General features: G+C 55.6%; 2 protein-coding genes across 2 annotated transcripts; one reads left to right on the top strand and one right to left on the bottom strand.

Moving 5' to 3' along the window:
- The first annotated feature begins 1475 nt into the window (after nt 1-1475).
- On the top strand, nt 1476-16198 carry PABPC1L (poly(A) binding protein cytoplasmic 1 like). Its single transcript, XM_056354211.1, has 15 exons — nt 1476-2096; nt 2887-3080; nt 3606-3721; nt 4462-4601; nt 5418-5512; nt 5782-5919; nt 6483-6578; nt 7470-7736; nt 8254-8344; nt 8642-8767; nt 10112-10251; nt 10643-10736; nt 11562-11692; nt 12507-12596; nt 13202-16198. The coding sequence occupies exons 1-14, from the start codon at nt 1904-1906 to the stop codon at nt 12588-12590; spliced, it is 1905 nt and encodes a 634-aa protein (XP_056210186.1). The 5' UTR covers nt 1476-1903; the 3' UTR covers nt 12591-12596; nt 13202-16198.
- A 222-nt stretch (nt 16199-16420) lies between these two features.
- TOMM34 (translocase of outer mitochondrial membrane 34) lies at nt 16421-20705 on the bottom strand. The gene is made up of 7 exons (XM_056354202.1): nt 20532-20705; nt 20352-20451; nt 19868-20020; nt 19137-19288; nt 18726-18870; nt 17983-18109; nt 16421-17449 (listed from the first exon to the last, which is right to left on the bottom strand). Exons 1-7 carry the CDS (start codon nt 20650-20652, stop codon nt 17351-17353), a joined length of 897 nt encoding a protein of 298 aa, XP_056210177.1. The 5' UTR covers nt 20653-20705; the 3' UTR covers nt 16421-17350.
- Between the last annotated feature and the right edge of the window lie 19 nt (nt 20706-20724).

The following is a 20724-nucleotide window of genomic DNA, read 5'->3' as shown; positions in this document are numbered from 1 at the left end:
TCCCGTGCCACCGTTCAGCTGCACAGCAAGTTGTTTAGTGGCAAATCGGCTCCTCCCGTCCACATCCGTGATGTCCAGCACAGCTGGGCTGTGATCTCTCTGGATGAAGGTGACCTTACAACACTCATCCGGACACTAGGTGACGGCAGGGACCAGGTTCTGCATCCCCTGGGTCTCTGTTGGGCACGGAGGGGGCTTGCTGCGAGTCTGGGAGCGCAGGTGTGCGGAATGCCGAGGGGTTTGTACCCAGCTGTGTATCTTACCGGCTCCTGCCGGGGTTTCTTAACTTCAGGGAATTACCTACCAGAGCTTGGAGGTGATTTATGAAAATTCATGAAAAACCCGTGCAGCGCTGGGAGGTCACCGGGGGTGGGCTGCAGCACCTGCCGATACCTGGGGAGCCCGGGGACAGGGGGGCAGCTGCCGGGCTGCGAAATCAGGGGCTGCAGCCGCCGGCGCTCTGCCTGAACCCGGCAGCCCTGTGGGGCTGGGGGGCACGGGGTGAAGGGGCACGGGGGGGGGTCCCGGCCGGCCCGGGGGCTGGGGGGTCCTGGGGAGGGATCCCGGCCGGCCCGGGGCGGTGCGGCGGGGCTGGGCGCAGCCCGGGGCGGGGCCGCGCCGCAGCTGGCGGGGGGCGGGGGGCCCGTCCCGCCCCCGGGGCGGCCGCGGGAAGAGGCGGGCGCTGCCGGCCGCCGGGGCGGAGCGGAGCTGCCAGCCGAGCCTGCCGGAGCGCTCGGCGTGAGTGCGAGGCTGGGCCGTCCGGTCCCGTCCCGTCCCGTCCCGGCGAGCGCGGCTTCTCCCGGGGCGAGCAGGCGGCGGGGGCGGGGGGGCTCCGCGCCCAGCCCGGTGCGGGGGGGCGGGCGGGGGCTGCGGGGGCTGCGGCTGTCCGCCAGCGGCGGAGCGGGGTCGGGCAGGGCGAGCCTCGCCGCTCCGGCTGTGCGTGTTCAGCCCCCGCTCCCGGCCCCGCTCTGTCCGTCCCCGGGACCGGCCTTGCTGCGGGGCCGGGGGGCTGCGCGGCGCGGGGCAGCCCCGGGGGCTGATGTGCGGGTGTCCCCCCGCCCGCGGGGCTGCCCGGTGTCCGGCTCGGGGTGCCTGGCGCGCCTCTCCGCTGGGCGCCGTGTTTCAGGTACCTTAGCCGGTGTCCGGGGTCTTTGGAGCTCTAAGGTAGGAGCCCCGGGGCGGGGCTGGAAGCTCCCAGGGCAGCGGCGGCGTTTCTGTGTTCTCCAGCAGCGATGGTCGGTCACCTCCCCGAGCAGCTCCACACAGCTAAAACCAGCGAGAGGCCGAGCACCAGTTCTCCTGCGCTGGGGGCCTGGCCAGCAAGCTGGGGAGCTGGGCAGAGCTGGCTGAAAGCCCGTGTTTGCTTTGTTGGCGGTGGAGGGGCTGGGGGGAGCCTGGCCGCAGGGGTGCGGGGCTGTTCGGGGGGGCTGTGCCATGCAGCGGGGCAAACCTGTGCCCCCCCGGCTCTGCTCCGGCTCGGCAGCTGCCTGGAGGGGGCTCTGTGTGTGTGTGTGTAAAACAGCAGGCTCTGGAGGTCCCCAGGACTGTTTACCTTCTGAGGAGTTAAAGTCCGTTTTATTTACCTTGGGCTTTTGAGCATCAAAAGGGGCATGTTGGTGTGTGGTGTGTCCCTCTGGCCGCTCCCCGGGTGTGCGAGGGCTGTGATGTGCAGAGCACCTCACCTTGCCTCTTGCACCAGCATTGAAACGTCCCTAAAACATTTGGGAACTGGAGCATCCTTGGGCCATTCCTGGTCCTGCCGCTGCTGGTGGGGAGGGCATGGCTTGCGCTGCTGCAGTGGGGCCAGCCCCAGTGTGCGTCTGTGCTTGCTGCGTGTGGTCTGAAACCTGTGCCCTGTAGCCTTGGGTCTGTCTTCCTCCACAGCTGAGATTTGTGGTTGACCATGAACGCCAGCGGCCCTGGCTACCCCTTAGCCTCCCTCTACGTGGGAGACCTCCACCCTGACGTGACCGAAGCCATGCTCTATGAGAAATTCTCGCCTGCTGGGCCCATCATGTCCATCCGGGTCTGCCGGGACATCGCCACGCGCCGGTCGCTGGGCTATGCCTACATCAACTTCCAGCAGCCCGTGGATGGTACGCTGCCAGTAACGCAGCCCCTGGGGGCTCGGGTGCGCAAGGGCTGGAGGGCAGGCGGCTGAAAAGGGGGGAGCAATCATCTGAACGGGTGCGCCAGCCGTTGGGCCTTGGGCAATATTCTGTTGCTGTTGAGTTTGGGTTGTAACTAATCCCAGCCTGCTCGCAGGTGGTGACCCATCCCACTCCCATCTCTTCTTAGAGACCGGGAAAGGATGTGGCAGCTGGGCTTTGGGTTTGCGGTGGGAGGAAGGTGCCTTGCAAGTTACCTCCCTCCATGAGCTGATGGAGAAGGGCAGCAAAACCCCCTCTGCCTTTCCCTGGGGCAGCCAGCCGCCCGCTGGCTCATGGTGTGAAGCGAGGTCTCTCTCCTGGCAGTGGTCACGGTGATAGTGCTGTAACCGAAAGGTGTTTCATGCCGAGGCGAGGCAGTGGTGATGCAAAGGTGTTGGGCTAGTTGCCCAACCCATCCACCCGGGAAGGATTTTGGTCTCCAGGGCATCTGCCAAACTGGAGCTTGCAATGAAATGGATGATCCTGTGGGAGATGGACATGCTTCGGAGAGGGGGAAAAAAATAATTTTAAAAAAGGAGTGATGCGGCTGTAGAGGAGAGCAACCCCTGCCTGGCCCTGCTGCCCTGAGAGGCAGAGCTGCCTGCCTCATCTAAGTTAATGAACCCCTGTCCAGCAGTATCCCTGATTCCTGTGCCTGTCTGAGCTGCTGTAGGATGTGAAGGGCTTTGTCTCTGTTACCCTCCTCTCTCCCCCTGTATACTTGTTTCTTTGCCAGCTGAGCGAGCCCTGGACACCATGAATTTTGAGGTGATCAAAGGCCGTCCCATCCGCATCATGTGGTCCCAGCGGGACCCTGGGCTCAGGAAGTCAGGGGTTGGAAATGTCTTCATCAAGAACCTGGATGACTCCATTGATAACAAAGCCCTGTATGACACATTCTCGGCCTTTGGAAACATCCTGTCATGCAAGGTACACGTGCCCCTGGGCCCTGCAGGAAAGGGCTGCCTGCAGAGCTGCCCCGTGTTCTCCAGCCAGCTGAAATTCACTTTCTCATCTCGCTTCCCAACAAGTTTCCTCTAATTCTCACCTGCCTTGAAGCCAGAACTCTCCCTTGGGAACAGGGGCTTTTCTCCCTGCCCCTCCTTTTTCCCAGTCCCTGCATAGAGACGTTGTGTGTTGTCCTGTCTGAACGCAGTGTGTCACCAGCATTCGTGTCTTGGTGAGCCGCAAGCTCCTGAGCATCATACAAAGCACTGGGGACCTGGCCCTGGGCTTGCCCGGCTCCTGACCTGCTGCCAACGTCCCAACAGAGTTCAGTTGCAGCAGAGGCAGGGTGTCAGGGAGGGCAAATATCCTTGGAAATGAGGGTGGGTTTTCCTGCGACTTACTCGTGTGCAAACATGGAGAAAACCAGTGCCTAGCTCTAGGGTTTTTTCTTTTTTTTTTTCCTCCCCTTTCCCACCCATCCCCTTCCTCCTTGCTCTGTGTTTGTAGGTGGTTTGTGATGAAAACGGATCCCGTGGCTATGGCTTCGTTCACTTTGAGACTCACGAGGCAGCAACTCGGGCCATTGAGACCATGAATGGGATGCTGCTCAATGACCGGAAGGTGTAAGTGCCAGAGGAGAGTGTCTCCTTGGCTCTGCTCCTCCCTTGCCTTGGTGCATGCTCAGGAGCAAGCGCCTGCCCTGCTCAGGCTGCTCCCTCCTGCTGCTCTCTCTCTCCCTGTCCCTGCTGGGCACGGCGGCTGCGCTGCTCTCCAGGGCAGTGAGTCACTTGTGGTCAGTGCTGGGGGAAGTGTGATAGTGGTTTGGAGCCGTTCCTGGTGGTGGGGAAGGAGCCCAAGCCCAGGCTGTGTGCTTTGCTGAGGCAGTGTAAGGAGTGCCTGCAAAGCAGGGCTGGTCCTCCATCTCGGCTGTCAGCATCAGATCATCTGGGCAGCAAGAGATTCTGTTCTTCAGCTCTCTGCTTACGTTGCATCACCTTATTCTCTACATCCCTGTCCCTGCTGAGGCAAGCAGCTGCCCAAGGGGCTTGGGGATACCTTGGAGGAAGAGAGCTGGCACTTGTTGGCACCCTTTGGGGTCTCCTGGGGTGACATCCCCAGTGTGGGGCTGTGCCCTGTGTTACTACTCTCCTCGTTTCAGTAGTGCCAAGTGGGTAGGGGAACACCAGAGTGGGACGTGCTGAAGTTGCTGGATGTGAAACACATGGTGGGTTTATGGGTGAGCAAAGCATGGCCTGAGGTGACGTGATCTCTCTTGGCCTGCACCAAGACAGATGTACCCATGTCCGTCTTCGCCCTACAGGGCACATGGAGGGTTTCAGGTCCCTTTCCTTGTTCCCTTCAGGTTTGTTGGCCAATTCAAATCCCGCAAAGAGCGTGAGACAGAGTTTGGGGCTAGGGCGATAGAGTTCACCAACGTCTACATCAAAAACTTCGGTGATGACATGGATGACGACAGACTGCGGGAAATATTCTCCAAGTTTGGTGAGTACAGTTGTTGAAGCAAAGTCTCCTCGTGTCTGATAAACTGGAGTTGGGGCAACTGCAAAGAAAGCTGGGGTGAGTGCTTGGCTGCAACGCTGAGCCCCTTTGCTCAGTGGCATCTGCCTTGCTCAGGCACCCCCTCACCAAAGGTCCTGACAATTTAAGCCACAGCGGTCATTACATGCACCTTCCTGCCACAATGGAGGGTAACTTCTATTAGGTGCTCTCCTGAGAAAAAGGTTTTTACTTCCATGGGTAATAAAAATGTGGAGGGTTTGTTTTGTTAGTTTTTTAAATTGTTTGGAGACCAGTATGCTGTCTGGTTCTAGGAGCCCTGGGAATAAGAGATGCTGAGTTTGAACTTAAAGAAAAAGAAAAATAATAAAAAAAAGCTTCTCTGTTTAGTCCATTACTGGAGTATGCCTGTTGTGAGAGGGTTTAGGGCTGCACCAACCCATGGGCCATACTCTCTGTGCTCGGCCACTGTTATCTCTGTTAATTTGTGAATACCCTTCATACGAACCCAATTTATGTATTCATACATAAAGGAGATGGGAGCTTCTGGCCAAAGGAACTCAGTGCACTGGCTGGAGAAACCGAAAAGCAGAGAGCAGTGAGAGCAGCATCCACCAACACCTCGTGTTCCCGAGGCAGGGATCCTGCTGTCTGTGCTCCCACTTGGCTCTTCTGTGCTGCTGCTGCCGTCCACGGGGCTGGCACCTCATGGTGGCTCCTGAGCACGGTGCTGTGTGCCAGCAGCACCCCTGGGGGGGGGGGCACCCTCCTTCAGACACCTGCTTCCCTTCCCTCTTGCAGGAAAGACACTAAGTGTCAAAGTCATGATGGACAACACCGGCCGTTCGAAGGGCTTTGGATTTGTCAACTTTGAGAAGCACGAAGAAGCCCAGAAGGCAAGAAACTCCTCACTGCCTGTCTGCTGTCCCAGCCCCGAGCTTGTCGCTTGCTGATGTTCCCACCTCTCCTTGCGGGGAGAACCTCACCAGCTGCGTGCTTGGCTGGTTGCTGGCGTGGGAGGGTGTCTGGGTGGGCAGGACCTGGCAAAGGGGAGCAGAGCTGCTTCCCTGCCCTTGCCTGGGAAAGTCTCTGCTCGTGGGGGGTGAAGAGCAGAGCCATGGCGTTGGGTTCCTGTGGTGCTCAGGGCCCTTCCCTCCGCTGGCAGGCGGTGGCCGACATGAACGGGAAGGAGATCAATGGGCGGATGGTGTACGTGGGCCGAGCCCAGAAGCGGCTGGAGCGCCAGAGCGAGCTGAAGCGGAAATTTGAGCAAATCAAGCAGGAGCGAGTGAGCCGGTACCAGGTAAGGGGAGAGCGGGATGTTCCATCCTGCAGGTCTGCACCAGGGATGTGCCCCAGGCTTCCAGGGACATCCTTGGCTTGGGGACAGCACAGGGCTCTCCGGAGCAGATCAGCGCTGGGTGCCTTCTGCAATGGAGGAAAAAAAAAAAAAAAGACTGAAAAACACCTGCACAGGAGTCCAGTCACTGCCTGATGATGTCCTGGGAAGCAGCATCAGGAAAGAGGACAGAGATCTAAACCCAGGATGATGTTGGCAGGTGAACAAATGCATCTGCTCTTTTCTAGAAATTAAAATATTAGTCTGGAAATGAGGCAGCTCCCTGAGGTTTTGGAGCAGCTTCGCAGCAATAGTCTGGGTGCCCTCTTCCCTCGGGGTGTCTTGCCTGCAAATGGAGCATGTATGCAGCCCTGGCTCCTCTCTGTGTCACTGGTCCTGTGGCAGCTCTGGAGAGGACGTGTTTGTGGGATGTCCCACCCTCCGGCTGAGCTGCTGGTGAAACACACCCAGCTTGAAAAGCTGCTGTAAACCTCAGGAGCCCAAGCTGCTTTTTTGTCTCTTTGCAGGGGGTCAACCTGTATGTGAAGAACCTGGATGATGGGATAGATGACGAGAGGCTGAGGAAGGAGTTCTCTCCCTATGGCACCATCACCAGCGCCAAGGTGAAGGACTGGGGCTGTCACCGGGGCTCCCAGGGTTGGCTGGCTGGCGTGCTCAGCCCTTGGAAATGGATCGGGATTGTCATCCTGTTGAGTTATGGCTCCCTGCTGATGGCTTGTACCTCAGGCCAAGTGTGAAGGACATGTCACTTGTACCTCACGCTGTCCTGAGGAGCTTATTGATTCAGCAAATACTCTGTAGCTTTGCTGAGTTACCCCAGCCCCAGTGAGATGCAGGGTACAGGACCTTAAAGCCATGTCATTCTAGGCGTTGCACAGCTGCCCTGTGGTCTGGGACTGATGTGACACTGGTACAAATGGAAATGACCCACAAGCCACCTCAGTCTGGGGAGAGCGGGGTGATGGGCTGGTGTTTTGCCTTTTGAAAAACCGTAAAAGCTTCAGTCCTGCCACCAACTCTGGTGCTGAGCTTCTCTTGAATGCTGTGCGTACAGGTGTGGAGGGATGCTCTGGCTTTAAGGTCAGCTGCCTGCAACCTGCTAGCTGCCAGTGAAAGATGCTGCCTGGCTCTTGGGCAGGGACAGTGTCCCACTGATCCCCAGCCCTTGCTGGCTCCTCTGGCACCAAGCACCAGAGCATTGCTGGCCCTGTGGGGCTGGGGCACAGATCACAGGCTGTGGATGTCAGGCTGGCCCAGACTCTGCCACCTTCTTTTCCCAAACCTACTGGTTTTGCCCAAGTGCATCCTCCCCTTCCCCACAGAAACCTCTCCGTGAAGCCCCACAAGTGCAGCCCCATCCATCCCAACCTGGACACGGGGGTTGCGGTGGGGTGGCTGTGGCTGGCAGGTCCCACATGTCCCCCTCCGTGCTGTGCTTTGCGGGTGCTGCGGCGATCTGTGGACTTAGCTGTCTTGTTCTAATCCAATTTTAGGTGATGACAGAGGGTGGCCACAGCAAAGGGTTTGGGTTTGTATGTTTTTCCTCCCCAGAAGAGGCTACCAAGGCCGTGACAGAAATGAACGGGCGGATCGTCAGCACTAAGCCTCTCTACGTTGCGCTCGCTCAAAGGAAAGAGGAGCGGAAAGCAATCCTCACCAACCAGTACATGCAGAGATTAGCCACCATGAGGGCCCTGCCTGGCCCTCTCCTGGGCTCCTTCCAGCCCCCCCCGGGGTACTTCATCCCCCCCATCCCCCAGGTGAGTCCCTGCTCCCGAATGCCAGCTTTGCACGGGGACCCGAATTTGCCCTGGGCTGGAGGAGGGAGGTGGCAGTTGGGATGAGGAGCATATCCCGGGTTGTGCCAACCCAGGCACTCGGTGGGATCAGCGCTGGGCTTCTGCTTCAGCGGCAGGGCTTGCCCCTTGCAGGGGCACAGGCGCTCTTGGTGATGCGCTGAGGATTTAGTAACTACTGACCGCTCCTCAGAGGAGGAACCAAGGAGGAGTTTGGTGGAAGGGTGTGAGCATGGAGAACAAGTCTGCCGATGAAACAAGAGGAGGGAGAAGGGTTATAGAGGTGCAAAGGCTCATGGGGAGGAGTTAAATGGAGCTGCTGGAGGACATGCAGGCAGCATGCCTGGTTGATCTTTAAAGCACTCTGGCACGCTGCAGAGCGTGGGGTTTGGCTTGTCTGGCAGCCGCTGAGATGCTCTGGGTTAGATCTGACTCAGCTCAGCTCCCCGGTCACCTTGGATAATGTGTTCTCCTTTCCCAGCCACAAACCAGAGCTACCTTCTACAGCCCCAGCCCAGTTGTCCCAGTCCGTCCTGCCACTCGCTGGAGTGCGCAGCCCTCCCGGCCTCCCTGTGAGTCCGCCTGTCTGTCCCTGGGGGCTCTCGGCGTGACCTGGGCTCACTTAGGGACTGAGGGTCTCTAAAAGCACCACAAAGCATGTAGCCATGGGGGGCTGTTGCCTGGAGAAGTGCACAAGGGTTTGGTGCAGGGCTCCTGGTGACGGGCACCGGTGGATGAGATGTTGGGGTTGACCCCAGAGGTGAGATGCTCCTGAGCTTTTCCCTAGCCACAGTCGCTCCCCCCCTGTCTCCTTCCATGCCTTTGCTACCAAGACGCTTTATTAATCACGTACCCCATCTCTCCCACAGCGTATCCTGCAGCTACCCCCATCCTGAGGGCTGCTGTGCCGCCCCGGCGCCTGCTGTCCAACATCAGCACCATGAGACAGGCTGCCACCCAGGTGCCCCGTGTGCCCCCCCAGGCCCAGAGAGTGGGTGAGTGGGGGCAGGACCCAGCTTGGATGTAGCCACAGTGGCTGTGCGTTGGCAAAGGTGCTTGCTGTGAGCTTGGGTCTGTCTCTGGAGATGGCTCAGTTTGTGGGACTGCTCGTGGAGGAGTCCAGGTGGTGCCCTTGGGTGTGATGGGACTGGAGCAGTGTCTGCAGTAAATCAGTGTGTACCTTTTGGGGAAGGTTGTGGTCTTCCAGGTAATGGGACAGGTCTCCAGTATGCAGATTGGTCTTGTTGGGTGCTGCTTCTTGAATATGTTCATTAAAGATGATGATGATGATGCAGCCATGGCACCCTAGGCATAGCGCTCAGTCCAAGGTGGACGTTGGGAAGGGACCTCTTGGCAGAAGCAGAGGTTCCTACAGGCTCTGGCTGAACTGCTGCCAAAGCCAAGCCTCCAGTAAAACCCACTTGTGTTAGAGGTGTTTGGTGCTGTGGCCTGAGAACCAGACCTTCTGGCATCCCCAGTGCCTGGCTGTGCCGGGACTGTCCCTGTGTCCTGAGGTGTCTCCTCTGCCTAGCCAGCATGGGGTGGCTGTGCTCCAGCAGGGCAGTGACCAATCTGCTGTCCTGCACGTGGTGCCCAGAGCACTCCTCACCCCATGAGTGCTTCATCCCCATGTCTGTCCTGTCACCTCTCTGCCTTTTGGGTGAGGAAGAGGAGGATGCTGAGCAGGGCTTGCAGCATGGCCCCCTCCTCCCCGAGGCTCCTCTGTGGACAGGCTTTGAGGAGAGGCTTAAGTGGTGCTGGGTGGAAGCTGCTCACCTGGTGAGTGGGTGATGTCCCCCAAAACAGAGGACCGTCTGGAGGGGCAGCATCTACCTGCAGCTCTCCCAGCTCTGCGATTTAGCCCAAGGTCACCTTCAGTGTTGAGTGTCTCATTGCTGAAGCAAGCAGGGGCACCAGGAGGACTTTGTTTGGCCAGTCCCCTCTCCTTTCGTCCTTGTCCCCTCATTCCTCTACCCTCGTGTCCCTGTAGGAGGGAAGCCAGGGTGAGCTGGGGGACAGAGGCACTTGCCCTTTCTGTCCCCATCCTCTGGCTGCTGATGCGGACGGGCGTTTCTGGAGAGATGCAATGAAGCATAGGTGCCTTTGCCAGCTCTTCTGCCCTCTGCACAAAATCAGATCACCCCAGCCCAGCGGGCAGGTTGGCGATGCCCTGCCTGTCCCAGGGAAGCTGCCTTTGACCCGGGGGCTGCTTTGAGCCCCACAGAGAGATTTTTCAGGCTCTCTGGCTGAGCACGGTGCCCTTGTGGCTTCAGCCTCCTTTTGGCACAGCCATCTGTTTAATGGGTTCCTCCTTACAAACGTTCCTGTCCCTGTTGCAGCCAACATCGGGACGCAGACGGTCAGCACTCGGGTGTCCTCCTCGCCCACCCTGCTGCGGGGCACCCCGCAGTACAAGTACTCCTCGGCCGTCAGGAACGTCCAGCCGATGGGGCACATGCCGTCCGTGGTGGCGCCACAGGTAACCCCTCGGCAGGGTCCCGGCTTCGGGCCGGCCACCGCAGTGTGTGTCACTCCTGCTCCCACCCTGGGGTCATGCGGCCGCTGGCCCCAGGCGGCCCCATGGCTCTGTTTTTGACTGGTGCCATGGGGACCTTTCCCAGGGGCTGCTGAGGTAACTGGGGCTGTGGATCCAGTAGCCACGCAGCATAATGCCCGGCTCCGGCTTTCCTGGAATTGGTGTTTGGATACAAACGGGCAATGCCAGAATCTGTATCAGCATCTTGGGAGGGTGAAATGCCCCGCAGCACTCGGGGACCAGCACCGTTCCTGCAAGCCAGGGAACCTGCACATCAGTTCTAGCCTTTGATTGCTGCCCTTCTTTGGATTCTTTTTTGTTTGTTTTTCTCCAGGTGGGAGAACCTGCTGTGCATGTCCAGGGGCAGGAGCCGCTGACGGCATCCATGCTTGCAGCAGCCCCTCCGCAGGAGCAGAAGCAAATGATAGGTGAGTGTCACTGCCGCTCTGCGGGAGGAGGTCTGGCTGCGAGGGCGTGTGGGCTTGCATGCACCAGGGAAAACCTAGCTGGCAGGAGAAGCTGTAAGCCTTTGTGGGATTGCTCTGATGTTATGCTGCTTTAAAAAAAAAAAAAAATTAAAAAAACTAGGTGGTGTTGGAAGGGTAGGGAAGCAGTAAAACCACTCCCTGTCTGTATTGGCTGCCTGGCAGTAAGACAGTGTCTGGTGGAGCTCCACAGAAGAGGCAGAGCCCTGTCCTGCCTGTGCTGCCAGGCTGCACCAGTGCATTTGCAATTCCCCGGGACTCTGGGCCATGCTCCATCACCGCTCTCGGGCACTGATGAACGGTGTGGTGGCTGTGGAGGTGCTGGGGTCAGCACTGCTGCGCAGTCCTTGGGTTTCAGGTGCCACCTGGCGTCCTGCTGGTGGGGTGGCTGGTGCCTGTGGCATGGGAGGGCATCGCTCGCCCTGCTGCAGGGAGGCTGCCCTGCTCCACTGGCCTTGCAGAAACACAGCAGCTCATGGACCAGCTATTCCCTCCCGAGGAGAAGACCGCTCCTGCAGGAGCGGGCCCCTTCACCTGCATGCTGGTGGGCAGGCACGGGCAGCACTTAACTGTTCCACTGCCCTGCTCCCACAGCAGGTGCCTGCTGGAGTAGGTTTGCTGGGAGCAGTGATTTTTCACCACCGTCGCTACCCTTGTATCCCTTTTCAGTTGAAAGGGTGGAGCTGGGAGGGTGGAAGGGCTTGCACTGTGTTTGAAAATGCTAAAATTCTTGCATAGTGCTGATGTCCTCCCTGGTGTCTGGAACAGGTGAGCGCCTCTACCCTCTGATCCACGCCACGCATCCCTCGCTGGCTGGCAAGATCACTGGGATGCTGCTGGAGATGGACAACTCTGAGCTGCTGCTGCTCCTGGAGTCTCCCGACTCCCTGAGCTCCAAGGTAGGAGGCACTCTGTGCCTGAGAAAATAGCATCTCAAAGGGCTAGCAGCTACGTGCTGCTGTAAGGAAAGGGGATCGTTGCCAACAAGATGGGCCAATGATGTTGATAGCCATCGGAAGAGCAAGTCGCTGCTTTTTTTTTTTTTTTTTTGAGTGGAAAAGCAAGCAGAAAGGATCCTGGGTTGATCGCATTCCACCCAGTGCCTGAATGCCTGCACACCTTCATCAAAAGGAGAAGCTCAGAGCAGCTCCTGAAAGCACGGGCCAAGCTCTGAGGGCGGCTGGGAAGTGAGAGGGGAAAACCTGGGTAGGTGTCGCTTGCAGGAAGATGGGGAGATGCTGTTTGCTGAGAATAGAAACCAAGCAAACACTGCCTCTTTACAGCATTTCCTTGGTTTCCTTAATCCTGGTGAACATTTAGCTTTGGTTCCCATCAAAATAGTTGCAGTGAATTGACTGCATCTCCTTGTTGCTTCTTGGAGACAGGATTCACTTTCAACCTCTTGCTGATGTTTTTTGGAGCCTGGGCTCTGGCTGCGTGGTGTCAGGCAGCTTCACCGATGGAGAATTCCGATCTCTCTCACAGAAGTTCTGCTGCTATAAGAAAGGAGAGATGTCCCAGCATTTCCCTAGGGAAGAGACAGAGAGGTCTTTGGGCTGATCAGTCTCCTGCAGAAGCAGTGACTTGGATTTTATAATTGAGTCCTTTACCTCTTGGTCTGCGCGGAGGCCAGCTCGGGACCGGGAATATTGCGTTTTTTGTGCGGTGCTCCTGCTGAACTTCTCCCCCTCCCTTTGTGCCTTCTCTCCTAAGATGGAGGAAGCGGTGGCTGTTCTCCAGGCGCACCAGGCTTCGGAGACGTTGCACAAGAGCAGTGCCACGGCGTTCCTGCAGTGACCGCAGGTAGGTGCAGGCAGCCCTCGCAGGCGTGGGTGTGCTCAGCGTCTCTGCTTTCTCTCTCTCAAACTTGGGATTAGGTTTCCTGGCCAGACCAAGTAAGGCTTGATGGGCAACGCAAATATCTTTGACTGTAAAATTCCCTTTTTCCATGTCTTAATGCATTCTCCATTTTCCTTCATCATACTGAAGAGACATGGTTCTGTGTGTTGGTCTTTTTTTTTCCTCTGTTGATGAGAGAAATGACTGTGCCTACCAGAAAGGAAGAAAGGAAAGGACCTTGCTTTTTCTGTAGGTCTAGTGGGGACCAGCATCATCATTCCTGGGACTTCCCAGTGGTTTTTTGCAGGACATTGTCAATAGGTACCCTGTAAAATGTTATGGTTCTATGTGAGCTTAATTAGGAGAGCTAGCCCTTGCTGCTGGGGCTGGGACAGATACATTAACAAGCAATTCAGACTCTCATGTACCCCTTTGAATATAATATTTCCTTGACTTATGTTCTCAAGGAAACTGTTTGTTACTCCAAGTTCAGGTGAATTTCATCTTGTCTGGATGAAATTCTTTCTCTAGCAGTTGAAAAACGCCTGTGTCCTTTTTGTTTCTTGTAGACTTCAGGACTGAGAGTGAGCCCTGAGAACGTTGCCTTGGGAGAACAGCAGCAGCAGCCTCACCGTGCTTTTGGAATTGTGCCTGAACAGTGACCCTGGCTTGTCTTCAGTGCCCCATCCTATTTTTTGTTTATTGTAAACCTTGCAGGATTGCTTCCTCCTGCATCTGTTAAAAAAAAAAAAAAAAAAATCCCATGTTAATTCTCTTCTCGCTCCTGAAAGCATCTTGTAAAGTGTAGTGTGGAACCCAGCCCAATTCAGTTGCCCAGGAAATGACAACTAAAAATGAATCGCCATTTTTAGTGAATTTATTGGGTTCTGTAGTTTTATTTGTTCCTGTAGCTGATGCTAATAAAGAACCGATGCTTCCACCCCCAAAGCATGGGTTAGTTCCCTTTGCAGAAAGACAGCAAATACTTTTTTGCTGATTCACACAGGTGGAGCGATGGACTTTGGTCAGGCTGCTGTAATTAGTGTTTGAAGCTTGTGATGCTGGTGGGGCGGCAGTCCTGAGAGCTCAGAAGCAGGGACATACAGGATTAAATGAACAAATTGCCAACCAACAGGCTCTCATGATTCCTTCTTTCTTTCTGACTCTCTAGAAGGATGGCTTTAAGCAGATTTCATGCCATCAACCTGGATTTTATCCTTTCTCGCTGTTTTTAACTTCCCTCCAAAGGGCATCATCTTCTTGTGGTTTTCCTTTTGTAATGGACCTTGCATGCCTGCAGGAGTACTGCCACCGGGTGTCTTCTGCCAGTCACCACACCGTGTGGGTATGTGTCTGTGGGGCACAAGACCCAGCTTTTGAGGTATTGTAGAGCAACCTGTAAATCAAAAGCTGCTTCTCCAATGTGTGTGCCTGACCAGTAGTTTCAAGGAGTCGCTGAAAACATTCATAACCACATCGCATCTCACTGGCACGCTCCTTGCTCGCAGGAGTAGCTGGGACCTGTTCTAGAATCAGAGTGGTTTGGGTTGGAAGGGACCTTAAGGATGATCTAGTTCCACCCCTCTGCTATGGACAGGGACACCTTCCACCAGACCAGGTTGCTCCAAGCCCCATCCAGCCTGGCCTTGGACACTGCCAGGGCTGTGGCACCCACAGCTTCAATGGGCAACCTATGCCAGTGTCTCACCACCCTCACAGTGAGTAATTTCTTCCTAATATCTAATCTGTGTTCTGCTCTCCGGACCCCTCCCAGAGTGTGGTGTTATCATCCTGGCCTCAATGCCCTGCTCTTCCTAGTTAGGAAAGGCATTTCTGTCCCTAGGGGCTCCTTGGTACTTGAGGCTGATGTACTGACCTTACTTGACTGCTTCCTTGAGCTGACAGGAGCACATCTCCATCAGCACCACCTACCTTCTTTCTGTCCAACCTGTGTGCCGGCGTTGCGGTCTCAATCTTCCTTCTGTGCTGTATCACAGCCTCGCTTCGGCTCACTGCTGAGTCATCCCTCCTACCTCTTGTCTTCCTTCCAGCATTTTAATAGAATCACTTATACATTTGCTCCTGCATGGTGTTTGCTCAGCTGGGACTCTTCCCTGGGGCTTTTCATCGTTGCTTTTTCTTGCCTTTGCTTTGCCAGTTCTTCCTCTGAGCTCCTTAAATATTTCTTTTCCTCACAGTGGATGCCTCAGCCTGAACTGTGCACTGTTTGGGCATCTCCTGCTCAGTAAGATGCTTATGAACGACTTTAAGCCACTTCAGTGAAGGTCCCATATATTTTTTTCTCCTGAAGTGTAACCATCTGGAAGCTTTTATGCTTTGTCTCTAGTGGAAAAAAGATGTGTATTTGTGTGTGTAATGCATATAAGGAGCTGCAATGGAACTGTACTGGTAAACTTCATTCTACTGTTGGCTAGCTTGTTTGCACCTTTTTTTCAGATGTATCAGGACAGTCAGACATGCCTGTGACACCACCTCCAATCCTAGTTAGCTTGGCTGGAGAAGACAGCTGTAAAGCTAGAGGGAATGCAGAGCTGGGCCAAGGAACATCAGAACAGCCTAAGAAAGGCTGTGAACAAGGGCCAAGGTCTTTAAAATCTTTATCGTAAAATGTGAAGATGGAGCTTGGATCCCCGAGGATACTGGAAAGTTTTCAGAGTAGCAATCTGGCCGAACTCCTTGGGGAAGTCTGAGGCTTCAGGGAGTTGAGTCAGAAGCAGCAATGCCAACGCAAATCAGGAGTCTCCAATCTAGCATAGTTGCTGTGGCTTTTGGAAGGGATGAATGAAGGTGTGCCTCTGATATGCTCCAGCTGCCCACCTGGGAAGTGTCCTGCACCACTGCTGGAACAGAAGGGGAGATAGGAGCAGAAGTGACCCTGAGCTTGAAGTAGTGTGTCTTGTTGCTGTGCTTGATCTTTGCCTCCCTGGTGGTATTGCTGGGGAGTCTCAGAGATAATAAGGTACAAAACAGCGTATCTGTTGCTGAAAGGGGGAAGAGATGGTGACTGCTGCTGCTTAGAGGTGTTGTAATGAATTGCAGCTGAACAGTGCAGGTATCTGCACTCCAGATAACAGCAGGGCTGTTAAAAGGATAGCTCTTAATTAAGTGAAGCCAGGCTTCCTCTGTATTGTGACCTTCCTCTGCTTATCTCTGTACTGCTGGCCTGTGCATCCCCACCCTGAAATCCATTAGCTGTGCTTGCCAAGAGCTCAGGCAAGTGCTGGTTGCAGGATCAATGGAACCACAGCCTAGAAGTGGGAGTGGAGTGAATGGAGCAACCTGTGCCCCTCGGGAGGAGTTGCTTCAAGCCCTGGCCCATTACAGCTAATGGAGTATAGCCCTGGGACCTACAAAAAGCTGCTTAATGTCAGGCTATTGTAAGAAGTCCTTGCCTTCAATGGCATTACAGAGATCATCTGCTTTGTAAATTCAGTTCAGTGGGTACCTGCCTGAAGCACTGAGTGGGAGAAGTAAGGTGGGAAACAAAGCTATCTGAACCCTGACTTAAGGGCTAGCTTCTGTCTCCTGGTCTTTACTGTAAGCTGGCTCAGGTCTGGGGCTGTTCAGCATCTTGACTTACTAGTTGAAGAGCTCTAACCGTTACTCAGCTTTGCACAGACTCTGACATATTGCCACTATCTGACAGAACGAGGCACTATACAGCAGTGCTTGAAGGCCCCTGACAAAAAGGGGGGACAGCATGAAGTGGTTATAAAAGTGTTCCAGTTCCCCTATACTATCCATCATGTAAAAAAACACCACAGCTCTAAAGTGAAAATAAACATGGCTTTAATGAGAACTGGTTTTCATGGTTCATAGAATAACTCCAAATATCTCATTTTAAGTCAGTGCCATCAATACCAGATAAGGAGAAGATCAGAAAGTATAAACATGCATTGAAGTAGTAAGCCAGACCTCAGCTGGGATGTTACTGGCCATCCTCTTCCCTGTAACACCCCATAGCAACTGCTCCAAAAGGCACAGAGGAGCTAAAGTGGTTTTCAAAAAACAAACCAAAAAACAATTGTAGAATTCCAAAGCACCCAGAATCTGAAAGAAGTAGTGCACAGTGTAACAAGGCAGGCTTAACTTGCTGCTGTTTTCTTAAATGTGCAGAAAAATTAAAAGCAAGCTGCTACTGTAAACATCTGCCTAGCCACGCTAAGCAGCACAAATTCAGCTGAGGGCCAGCAGGCATCAAGCGGGAGAGGGAACAAGCTCAGTCCTGCACAAGTAACTGTACCTGTTACAAAAAGGGTACATGGTGCTAAGGCAACTGCAGTAGTTCCTGCAGCAACCCTATTTGAGTAATAGCAGCACAAATGCAGAACTGTCACCTGAATAAGGACAAAAAAACCCCTCTGTAGCTCTTCAGGAAGAGAATAGCCACTTTACATGCATCTTGGCCAACGTGGAAAGAGTCCCTGAGGCCAGCAGTTACAGGCAAGTTAACCTATATGCCTCTCAGGGAGTGGCATTAAAACTTTAAATGACCTTAGAGCCAGATAATAGATTTTGATACAGATTGTGTGTCTTAACATTCATTGTGCTGATACGGAACCTGTTACATCTCAGCAGCAGTGGAAGACAGATTTCAGTACCGATCCTGCATTAAGATTGGTCCCTGTAACAACAGCGGAAAGAAAAAAGCTTTCTTCTGCAGTGGGAAACGAAGCTTTTGTTGTTGTTTGGTTACCCTAGGCTGTGTTCAGTTCTTGCAGTAATCTCAGTGCAGCTGTGTTCTTTGGTTCAGTTTTCAACAAGCTCTTGATATCAGCAATGCTTGATTTGTAATCCTAGAAGGAGAGTATTTTTAAGTGTTAGTGCATTCAAAATGCAGTCTAAGGCTGCAGAATTACCACCCAGCAACAGAGGCAAAGGCAACACAACTAAACCTGTGACTCCCTCCCTGTAATTCTTTAAAGCACTGGCATTGATGTAGCTGTTCTAAACTAGCCTGCTTAAACTAGGACTGAGAAGACAGTTCCATCACTTGACTGGGTTCCGAGTCCAACACCAATACAATATGTCATTTGGTATACCCTGCAGACTCTCACCAGACACAAAAACCTAACGCTCAATGCAACAAATAGGTGCTTTCAGCATCTCTAGAAACAGGACCTGATGCTCAGAAACTCATGAGATCCAAAGAGCAAACAGTGATGTGAAAGAAAATCCGCCCTCAGTCCATATAGATCTCACTCAACATCTGATGGCAGACATTGTCTAGCACAGAAACAAGTTCTAAAGGGCATCTCTAGCCCTGATCATGCATGAACAGGCTTCTAGTCCTAGCCTAAAACAGTTGAAAAACTCCTTTTTTACTTACCTTCAATTCTTTAAGTGCTTGAGCACGTCTGTAGAGTGCCTTAATGTTTTTAGGATCTAACCTCAGAGCTTCCGTGCAGTCCTGTACGGCTTCCTTGTACTGCTGCAGAGTCAAGTAACAGAGAGCTCTGCAATACAGACACCTGGTTAGAGACCTTTGGCTAAAAGCAGCATTTACTGCTGCATCAGGCACAGCACAGCTCAGCCAACCCCAGTGCAGCACAAAGTCATCATACTTATTGAGCTCAAGTTTGTTTCAGTTGAGAGGAGAAAAAAGGAAAAGTTTTTTCAGTCTGAAAAAAAAAAAAAAGGATTTTTAGAGCAACCTGCTCTAAAGCCAAGTACTTGCACTTCAAGGATGCAGGTTCCTATCTATACCAGTCCAGAACATGTTCTGCTTGCTGCAACTGCCTTAGACGTACTTTGAGTCTGTAAGTATAGCAGCCTGCAGTTTGTGGTTCATGGGGCAACAGACACTACTCAAAATACCCCAGTCCTGGCAGACAAGCATTAAAGAGAGAAAGCCCTTAGCAGCCCTAAGCTGAGTGTCTCCGAGGGTTTTTGCAATACATGATCAAAGAATGTTATACAAGCTACAGGGAGGACTGCACTTGGGGTGAACATGTGTGGGTGTATTGGTTTTATTCAGTTGTTTGGGAGCAAACATCAGGCAGCTCTGTCAGAAGTACCATGGTGGCTTTTATAAAGGGCCAAGAAGTATTTGGGCAAAGAGCTCAGTAGTACCTGTTGGTGTAAGTTGCACATTCCTGACTGAGCTTTAAACTCTCACTGTACTTCTCAACTGCTTTTTTATGGTTTCCTTTCTTTACGAGTTCATTTCCTTCTTCCTTCAGAGTTCGAGCTCTCTCCGTGCCAGCAGCAATCCGGTCTGGAAACAGCATGTAGGAATACAGAACACTATAAAACTGATAAGATCAGCGCAGCCTCTCAGAAGGCAAATATCCCCATACCAGGGGCAAGACAGAGAAATCAAAGGATCCAGAATCCACTGAAAAAGGCTGTGGCAGAACCAGGCGCAGGTTTCTCCAGGCCTCGGCCCCAACTGCAGACACACAGAGCAGGTATGGCAGCTGCCTTGTTTGTCACCCTTCGGAGCTACAGGGCTCCCTACCCAGCCCAAGGGCACGCTCTCACCTGCTTCTCCCTGTGGCGCAGCAGCAGGAGGGGTGTTTGCCCCGGCAGAAGGAACGCTCCACCTCGTCTGGGCAGAAATGGGGACTGTGGGGATTGGTGGGAGCTTCTGGCGCCAGTTCACACCATCCTTCTCCAGCAAGGCTTTAGTCATCCTGGAAGAGATGGCTGGCAGTCACCTCGTGGTCGGCTGGATGGGTGGCAGCCAGTAAGGTCACTCTGTAAACTGTCGCATGTACTGAGGGAGGCCAGCATCTCCCCACTAATCCCTTTCCATGCATCTAACCTAAGCTCCTTCTACAGACAGGACATGAATAAAAGGACTTTCTTCCTGTCAGCAGGGCTAATAATATCACAGAACAAGGGCTGGGACTCTCAGTGCTCGGGCGAGACGTGTGTGTCGCTCCTCAGTCTGGCAAGTGGTGAGGCGATGCAGGCAGCTCCAGGGAGAGAAGGGCTACAGCAGCACGGGGAGGGCTGAGGGATGGGGCACTGCAACCTGTAGGTTGTTATGTCCTTTAAACCTGGCAGCGAGTAACGCAGCAGCAGCAGCCCCAGCGCATTCACCCCCATCACCCCCAGCCCTCAGCCAGCACCTTGGAAGGAGCCGGCAGGCGAAGGGAGCCCGGCCAGCCGCTCCATTCCCGCACCAGGGACCCAGCCGGCTCCCGGTGCGGCGGAGCTGCCGGGCCCCCCGGCACCCCCCGCCCCCCCGGGGCAGCGCCCAGCGGTACCTGTTGACGCCGTCGTGCGCCGCCTGCACGGCGCAGTCCACCTGCAGCGCCGTCTTGTAGTCCACGTAGGCCAGCGCGTACCGCTCCAGGGCCTCGTAGGCCGCGGCCCGCCGGAGCAGGGGCTTGATGGCGAAGGGGACCAGGGCCAGGGCGCTGCAGCAGAGGGAGAGCGCGGCCCGCCGCCGCCTGAGGGCGGGCACGGCGCGGGGCCGCTGCCCCGGGGCTGGCACCGTCCCCGGCTCGCCGCCCGCCGGCAGGATGGCACCGAGCGAGCCCCCCCGGCCCCGCCGCCCCCCGGCCCCGCCGCCCCCCGGCCCCGCCGCCCCCCGGCCCCGCCGCCCCCCGGCCCCGCCGCCCCCCGGCCCCGCCGCCCCCCGGCCCCGCCGCCCCCCGGCCCCGCCGCCCCCCGGCCCCGCCGCCCCCCGGCCCCGCCGCCCCCCGGCCCCGCCGCCCCCCGGCCCCGCCGCCCCCCGGCCCCGCTCACCTGCTGCAGTCGGCGACGCAGAGGTCGCAGGCGCCCTCCTTCAGGCGGCAGGCGGCGCGGTTGGCCAGCAGCACGCTCCGCTCCGCCGCGGCGGCCTCCCCTGCGCCGGGACAAAGCGGGAGAGGGGCTCAGCCGGGGTCCGCTCGGCCCGGCCCGGCCCAGCCCCGGGACGCGCCGTACCTGCAGCCTCCAGCAGCGCCAGCGCACGGGTGTAGAGCGCGGCGGCCGGCCCGTACTGCCCGCGGCGGAACTCCTCGTTGCCGGCCCGACGCAGGGAGCTGGCGCTGGGCTCCGCTGCCATCGCGCCGCTGCCGCCCGCGCCGGGCCGGGACCGCGCCGGGCCACGCCCACTGTGCGGGGGCGGGGCCACGCC

Source organism: Falco biarmicus, chromosome 10, assembly GCF_023638135.1.
Source record: "Falco biarmicus isolate bFalBia1 chromosome 10, bFalBia1.pri, whole genome shotgun sequence".
Lineage (NCBI taxonomy): Eukaryota > Metazoa > Chordata > Aves > Falconiformes > Falconidae > Falco > Falco biarmicus.
Note: the sequence above shows the minus strand (reverse complement) of the source record. Positions and strands in the feature narration are given on the sequence as shown.